This window comes from Apium graveolens, unplaced genomic scaffold (genome assembly GCF_009905375.1).
Source record: "Apium graveolens cultivar Ventura unplaced genomic scaffold, ASM990537v1 ctg7595, whole genome shotgun sequence".
Lineage (NCBI taxonomy): Eukaryota > Viridiplantae > Streptophyta > Magnoliopsida > Apiales > Apiaceae > Apium > Apium graveolens.
The window spans coordinates 5,725-14,009 of NW_027420458.1; the positions used below are offsets into that span (position 1 = coordinate 5,725).

The 8,285-nt window shown below is 34.1% G+C and overlaps 1 protein-coding gene across 1 annotated transcript; it reads left to right on the forward strand.

The window, feature by feature from the left end:
* Positions 1 to 628: 628 nt before the first annotated feature.
* Positions 629 to 3,405, forward strand: LOC141704224 (putative tRNA N6-adenosine threonylcarbamoyltransferase, mitochondrial; the record flags this gene model as incomplete). Its single annotated transcript, XM_074507520.1, has 7 exons — positions 629 to 819; positions 930 to 1,015; positions 1,589 to 1,664; positions 1,770 to 1,853; positions 1,942 to 2,056; positions 2,746 to 2,834; positions 3,116 to 3,405. Coding segments are annotated over 7 exons (779 nt in total), but the record flags the coding sequence as incomplete, so codon positions are not given.
* Between the last annotated feature and the right edge of the window lie 4,880 nt (positions 3,406 to 8,285).

Genomic DNA, 8,285 nt, shown 5'->3' on the forward strand with positions numbered 1-8,285 from the left:
TTTTTTTTATTCATGTAAGTCTAATTATAACTACAGGTAATTATGAACCTAATAACTCTTAATGCATGATAAAAGTTGCTTGCATTAGTCTTTGACATGTCAGAATATGGCATACAGGATGTACTGGATTTCAACTCCTTATATCTCTATATGATCATGATGCCTTCTGAACTGGCCATAGTTATACCTGTAAACGTTTTCATGCATTCAACAGGAAAGGAAAATGGTTGTAAACAAAGAAATTTCACTTTCTAAATATGTGTCCAAGTAAATGAATATTAGATATTGTTAGTCTTGTGTTTTGCATTGTGTGTAAACAACTCTTGCAATTAGGAATCAATAGTTCTATTCTACTTTTGGCCATCTAGTCATGATCTTACTTTTGTAATTTGTAGAAGTTTAGTTTATCTGACTTAACATAAGCTGATGGATATCATTATCATAACAAAATGTTACTTTTGCTTTATCACCTTTTTGCAACTTTGCAAGTATACTTTTTTGCTTGTCTAAGATTGGAAGATCAAAATTGTCCGTTTTTATTGAGATCTCCACATAACTTATCAAATCAAGGTTCTTTTTCACTTTGACCATCTAGTTATAATTATTTTTTCCTATTGTTTGTTTGTAGGAGGACATAATATCCTAATTCTCGCACGGGAACTTGGTCAATACTTGCAACTAGGGACTACTATTGATGACGCAATTGGCGAGGCATATGACAAGACTGCGAAGTGGCTCGGTCTTGAGTTGAGGAGGAGCGGGGGCTTAGCTATAGAGGAGCTTGCTCGAAAAGGAGATGCAGGATCCATCAAGTTTAAAGTAAGTTCATCTTCGACTGCTACTAACTTTAAGAGTGTTTAAGCTATAGGAATAAAATTGGTGAACAGGGAATTTGCATTATAACTAATGTTGGATATATTGCTGCTCAGGTCCCAATGAAACACCATAAAGATTGCAATTTTTCGTATGCTGGTTTAAAGACTCAAGTGAGACTGGCAATTGAATCAAAGAATATGTAAACTGCCTTTGAAGTTTTTCTATTCTTTTTGTGACTTTTTTTTGTCGTCTATTTCTCTCTATATTTAAATGAACTATGAATTATTGCTATCTACATTGTCGATTTTCTTTGAAAACTGGCTACTTTTGTGCTTTATGGAGGAAAATAATCATCCTCTGAAATACTTGTTTTGTTCTTTCCTTCCATATACTTTTTCCTCTCGCTATCCCTGTTGTGGTTGCTATTTAGGTTTTCCCCCCTAAATGTTTACACTTTGAGCTTTATAAGCGATTATTCCAGCCAGACCATTGTCGAATTAAATTGTGTAGACCATCCTTGAATTAATTGTCTGTTTCTCTTTTGGAGCAAACTGTATAGTATTTTAGGAATCTCGTATTTGTTGGAAAATGCCTTGAACCAGTAATTGGCAGAGAAGTGAAGTTATATAACTTTCAAGCATTATAGTTACGTGATCTATTGCCTGGTATATGTTTTGAATGTTTTAGTTGTCAAACAAACCCTGTCGTAGATTAATTTTTTTTTTTTCTTTCATTATATTCACCTATTCATTTTTAAACGAGTAATATGCAGTGATGCTGAAACTCCCAGTTCCTCCGCTAGTATTGAAGACCAAAGTTCACGAGCTGATATTGCAGCTTCATTTCAGGTGTAGCATCATAATTCGTTTGTCCATCTGTAAATTCAGATTCTATTTCCTTCCATATCTTAATATTTTTTATTTGCTCTTTTGCACTGTAAACTCGTATTGCAGCGAGTTGCCGTATTGCATCTGGAAGAGAAGTGTGGAAGAGCTATTGAATGGGCATTAGAGATGGAACCTTCTATTAAACATTTGGTACTCTTCAACTTTGCTCCAAATAGTAGGTACGCCTCGCAAGTACGCGTCAATTCTTATCACCGATTTTTTGTCTGCTTGTCTAAAGGTGGTCTCAGGTGGTGTGGCATCTAATCAGTACGTCAGGGATCGGTTGGATCAGGTTGCTAAGAAGAAAGGGCTGCAGCTTGTTTGCCCTCCTCCTAGTCTTTGTACTGACAATGGTAATTGCATTTAGATGGTCGGACATTCTCTCCTGCAAGAAAACTTATTAAAGAAGAGATTGTACAAGAACTATGGTGTTGTTTCTTTAATTTGTAGTTTTGATCAACGGAGTTATTAGCTGTCTTCAGACCAGATTGATCTGTCCTCATGAAGAGGTGCAGCTACTATATCGTGGTTTATAGAAAAGGCCACAGGTCCAGTTGGCTTTTGCATCTTTGCTATTTAGTGAACTATGTATTCAAGATTAACAAAACAAACAATTAGTGCGTCAGAATGAGAGAGATAGAGACATAGAGAGAGAGAGATGGGGGGGGGAGGGATTGGTTACACATGAACACAGAATTGGTGTTTGAGAGATGTACTGATACACATAAGTGCACACATGTGGAGTCAAAGAGGCTACAGATGAATAACTTGCTGAGACTCCACTTGATTCATAACGCTTACTGCATTTTTATGTTTTGTTAGAAGTCGAACTTAAAGTGTTCCCTTGATGATAATATTTAAATTTGAATTAGCGCATTTTTAGCTTAACAGAAAAATTGTTTATTAAACTGAAGTTATGGCATCTGTCCACTAGGTCAGTAATACTGTGAAATTAGAAACCGTTTCTGCATTTTTTAGTGAACACCAGTAATTTGGCACACCTTACCTTATATACAATCATGTCTTTGTATCAAATGATCAGGAGTGATGGTGGCTTGGACTGGTATTGAGCACTTTCGTAATGGTAGATTTGATCCTCCCCCGCCTCTGAATGAGCTAGAAGATGCAAGAGTTAGTCTTTTTGCATCTCTCTTTTTGATTATTTATAAATGGAATAGTATCTGATATTTACTTCATTAATTTACTGCCCGGCAACGTAATATTGTTTATTGTAATCTTATATTTATTTGTGAGTCTGCTTCCATTTTATATTATGAGGTTGAAAGATGGAGTATGTTCAGTTCGGAATACATATTTTATTTTGGAAGCAAGATCCATATCAATTTCTTAGGCATCTTTATATTTTCATGGTCTAGCTTTAAATTTTGTTGAACTTTGTCATGTTAATTTAGCTTGATTTGCGGCCAAGGTGGCCACTGGGCGAGGAATATGCTAGAGGGAAAAGTGAGGCTCGGTCATTGAGAACAGCTCGAATGCATCCATCCCTTACATCTATGATCCAGGCATCTCAACGACAAGAACAAACATAGCCTTCAAACATCAGTTTCTATTGGTTTTGCAGTCAACTTCATTCTTTTTGGCTGTTATAGGTATCACGTGTCCTAAGCATAGAGGTCACTTTGTAGAGCTCTGACACACTGATTTATATGTTCTATTGTCATCAGAATGCTAATGTATATCCTTGATCATCAATTCATAATTTTGGATAAGACTTTATTTCAAATAACTCACGCATACTATAGTATCTTAGTACGATCTGCTCTAGCAACTAACAGTCATTTGACCATTTCTTTGGATCATTTTACTTTTGTTGATGTTTAGTTTAGTATAATTGCTGCATACTTGTGGATGCATTCTTTGGTCAAAAGTACCAAAAGAAGAATAAAGGAAAGCAGCAAACTGTTGGAGTAATTTCAGAAATATGATCACATTTTTATTTCTAAAATATTTTCAGGGATTTGTTTTTAAGTAAATCTTTTGTTAAATAAGTCATAGCTGATTTTATGGCTATGTGATTTGGTTGTGTTCCTCGGTCATAGGTAGAATCAAAGATAGCTCCCTGATTGTGTGAATCATTATTTATGTATTTCCCTTAATTGTGTGTTATCTTATTCGTTCTTTTCCTATATATGGAGAGACGATTGAATGAAATAAAATTACTACTTATTCAGCAACAATTGTGTAAGGAGAGTTGAAGAGATAAGTTCCTCTAAGAATAGGGGAATCAATCCATCTATTCCTGATAATAGACCCGTGACGAGATCCATAGCCCGGGACCATAACACATACTCTTTACAAGCTGGAGATAAATTTGAGAATTTTAGACTTTTTTTCCCGACAATCTTTATATATCTATGTAAAGGAGGATCACGCGTGTCTTACGTGTTGCTCCTAGGCCTCCTATTCTTGTATTCTAATTCCTCCAGTTTTCCCAATAATAATTATCGGTGGGTTATTTCATATTTGGCTTTTTGTTTGTTTAATTAATTAATAATTATTCTTTGATTAATAATACATCTTTCTGCATCCCTTAATCTGCAAATTAAAAGCCCTTCAGGTTACAATCCCTCATTTTCCCAGCTGCCACTATATAAATTTTGTCAATGTGCCACTACTCCGCCTTTGTTGGATGTTTGACGAGGCGAACTCATCAAAAAGGTGATATTCTGCTCATTTGTTGATGTATGTTTAGTTGTTCATATATTTCTTCATTCCGGGCCTAATTATGGTTTATCATTTGTTGTAAGTCTAATTTCAATATATTTCATTCTTTTTTTAATTCTGTAGGGTGTGGCAAATGATTTTAATTAAGCATATCTAAATTGATTTACATTTTCAATTTTCTTATTTTTTTTGTTTGTATCATTCTCTACTAATTATGTTTTCAGGCTTTTATTATATCATGTTTTTATATTTTAATTTTTAACTTTTATTCTTTGATTACATTATGTGTTATATTCTAAACTTTTTAATTTTGGTTTGAGTTGTCGGTGATCAAGCAGTTGGGTCGATGCTTTCTGGTGATCAAGCGGTTAGGTCGAGTTCGATGTGAGAATTTGATTATTGAGTAGAATTTGATCCCACTGAGAGCTTGGTATCAAGAAAGAGAGAAGAAAAGCTTCTTATATGTGATTATCTGCCTAATCAAAACCTCTCTGATCTCTTACATGGTTAACACTTACCCTCAACTTGATTAAGTTTAGTACTCTTTTAAGTATAGCACATACATAACTATTTATTTTATATAAATTGAACTTTTAGTTAGTGTACTTAAATTGTAAAACAACTCAGCACAAGCATATTTAGCTAAAAACTTTACCTATCACATACAGTTTCAATTTTTTTTTATATAGTGAAGCATGATTGTGCTTCAATATTTTAAGTAAATGTCGAATGAAGTATAATAGACAATGAAAAGCACATATATGATCTAACACCATAAAATAGTTTATTCTTAGGGACCACAATTAAATCACATGCATCTATATAATGCAGAACTCATGAGCTTGTGTTTCAGACCTCGTAGAAAGCTGATTACAGTGCAACATGATGCGTCATACACTAACGAGTCTCGTATTTATCTCCATCTTATTGTGAAAAGGTTTCTCCAGATATCTGACAAAAAATATACTGAACCTGGATGATATATTTAGGCATGTATATTGCTCACCAGTGTGACGCCCTCAATCTCGGAGTTAGGAAATGAGGACCCACACACCTTTAATCTATGAATTAAATAAGCATAAACCCTGATTAACTACTAACATGATCAAACAGGATAAAGTTTGAGACAAGATTACAACTACCAACCATAAATATAATTTACAACCCCAAGATAAAACCAAGTTTACATAATCGATTCCGACTTGGAACCGACAGATAACCCATTGTATCTTTACAACTTTCTGGTTAAGCGTTTGCTCAGTCATAACCTGTACTACCTGCTCTGGCATCTGGAAGCCCTCAACACGGTTGGACCACCAGGTACGCTCTTATGAGCAGTGCGCCTAAGCCCGGTCATCCTCTTGCTTAACTGTCATGGTTAGATCAAAACAAACATATGAGTATAAAACTCAGCAAGTAACTATAAACAGTTCTACGATACAAAATCCACAATATACCATTACTGTTTTTCAGGGCATTCTTCTTTAACATCTTAGGTGGCAGATTTCTGTCTTTTTGGGCTATGAAAGGGTTATGAAGAAAAGCTTTGGGATTTCAAGGCTCAAGATAGGGTGAAAGCCGACATTCATCATAAATCAATAACGGATCTCAAATGATCTATCAAATGGAAAGCGAGAATCTTTTCATCATTGAAAATCAATTATACGATTGATAATATTATCAGAATAAAATTTCAAGGTTCACTAGCTGTAAGCTAATCAATATCACAATCAACTCTTTTCAAAATAGTGTAAGCCATTTCATTTTCAAAGAATCAAACACTTAATAAGATTCAATTCCTCTTTAAATAATTATGGAACCCTTGATTGGACTACTTTAACTTTCAATTCATAATAATACGGGTGATCAGCCCGTACCGACCTTCATCTGGTCTTTAAGGTACCGACATAATTTCAGCCTTAAACTGGACTAGCCCCGCTAGCCTCTTTATATGATTGGACTAGTCCCACTAGTCTCTTACGTCTCAATCCAATCCATCAGGAATTCGTTTGGAAAACCTTGTGTTGCAAAATAAGGTTTTACTAAATTCATTTATCATTACCGAGAATATGAAATCATTCAGACTCTTTCAAGTCGAAACTCATTCTTAAGTTCAATTTCAAGAATTCAAAGATAGAGAAATGAATCAAGGATAATTAAAGTTCAATTCTAGGGATCTTGATCAAATGTTCACAAGGTACACAAGTTAGGGAATCATAGCAGTTTTAAGGATCATCATGAATAAGATTATAAAGAAATGAAGGATTATTACACAAGGGGTTCGTAAAGGTTCTTATAGGGTTTACAAGAATTCAAGGTATTAACAGGTGATCAGGATAAGAAAAGGTTACCAAAGGGTTTGAACAATAATCTTATCAATAACAAGTTCACAAGGACAATGACAGGGTATCTCAAGAATCAATAACATGGGTACATACTAAAAGTTCAATACTCTACATGGCATGAACAATATCCTTTCTATAACAATTTACACAAGTAAGTAGAGTTACTTGCCTGAATTCGCTTTCCTGTTTCACAAAAGTTGAACTACTGCTACCTAGTATATTTTTCCCTTTCCTAGCCCGAATGCCTTCACGCTCCGAATCTACAATCAACAATTAAACCCTAATTAGATTCTCACTCGACGTTCCTAGAACGCTTAACAATTTCCTTAATCGCAATACCCTAAGAGTATATATACTAAATATGATCACACGACACGTTTATACCAAAGCCCGTATATATATATATATATATAATTATTATATATATATATATAATATATATATATATTATATATAATATTATTAACCATATAGTCTTCGAATCACGCATTACGATGCAAATACGACATATAGCATTTAATCCTTGTTTTTCAAACTCTATACTTGAGTTATCATATCACTTATATAACCTTATATCAAGACGACTCAATCCTTCCTTTTTCATCATTTTATTCGAACCAAAACACACACATAAATCACATTATCTATAAATTACATGCATTCATTTAGCAAGGTAAGGAATCAAATCGATCACTTTATACCTATTTCCATTCGGCATAACCACAAAACACAACCCAAAATAAAACAATAACATGCATCACCAAAATTGCATATAAACTTGGGATCAAGTCACCACTCATTCTTTTTAAATCATCTTTTAGCCTAATCACTTACATGCACAACTCTATCTTCACATGCATTTACTATTTCTTCTAAAACCAAATCAAATCATCTTTAAAGTCCATTTAAACACATCAATCAATCTTAATTCTTCAAGAAAAATCAAATACATTCGAAATTTTTAAAATCATAACATGCATGCAACCATTTAAGCAATTGTTCTACCAATCACTCTAATTATCCAATAATTTCCAAGGATAAACATCAACAAGTCATTTCATCACTAAAAAAATAATTTGATCCTCTAAAATCAAGAACCCATCCGGGTTTTAGGAAATCATCACATGCAAACATTTTCCAAATCCTTAAATCATCAATTATTATAATTTCTCACTATTATCCTAAAACAATAATCCACAATCACTTTAATCAACAAAAATCAACTCAATAACTTTCAAAATCAAAAACCCATTCGGTTTTAGGTAATCACCATATGAAACACCGAAAATAAGTTTATGAATACTAGAGCTCAGTTATAAATCATCACTCACCACCGGTTCACCGGAGTTCATCACCGGTGGCGGTGGCTTCATGGTGGTGCCTCATTTGAGGGTGTCCAACCACAAAAACCCCGATTTACTTTCAAAAACATAGCAACTCACACATGCAAGACACACTCATCACAAAAAATCACATCATCTCGAGTTATAAAGCAAGAACGGGCACTCGGCTCAAACCGAATAAAACACCCACACACACACACACTCGCATG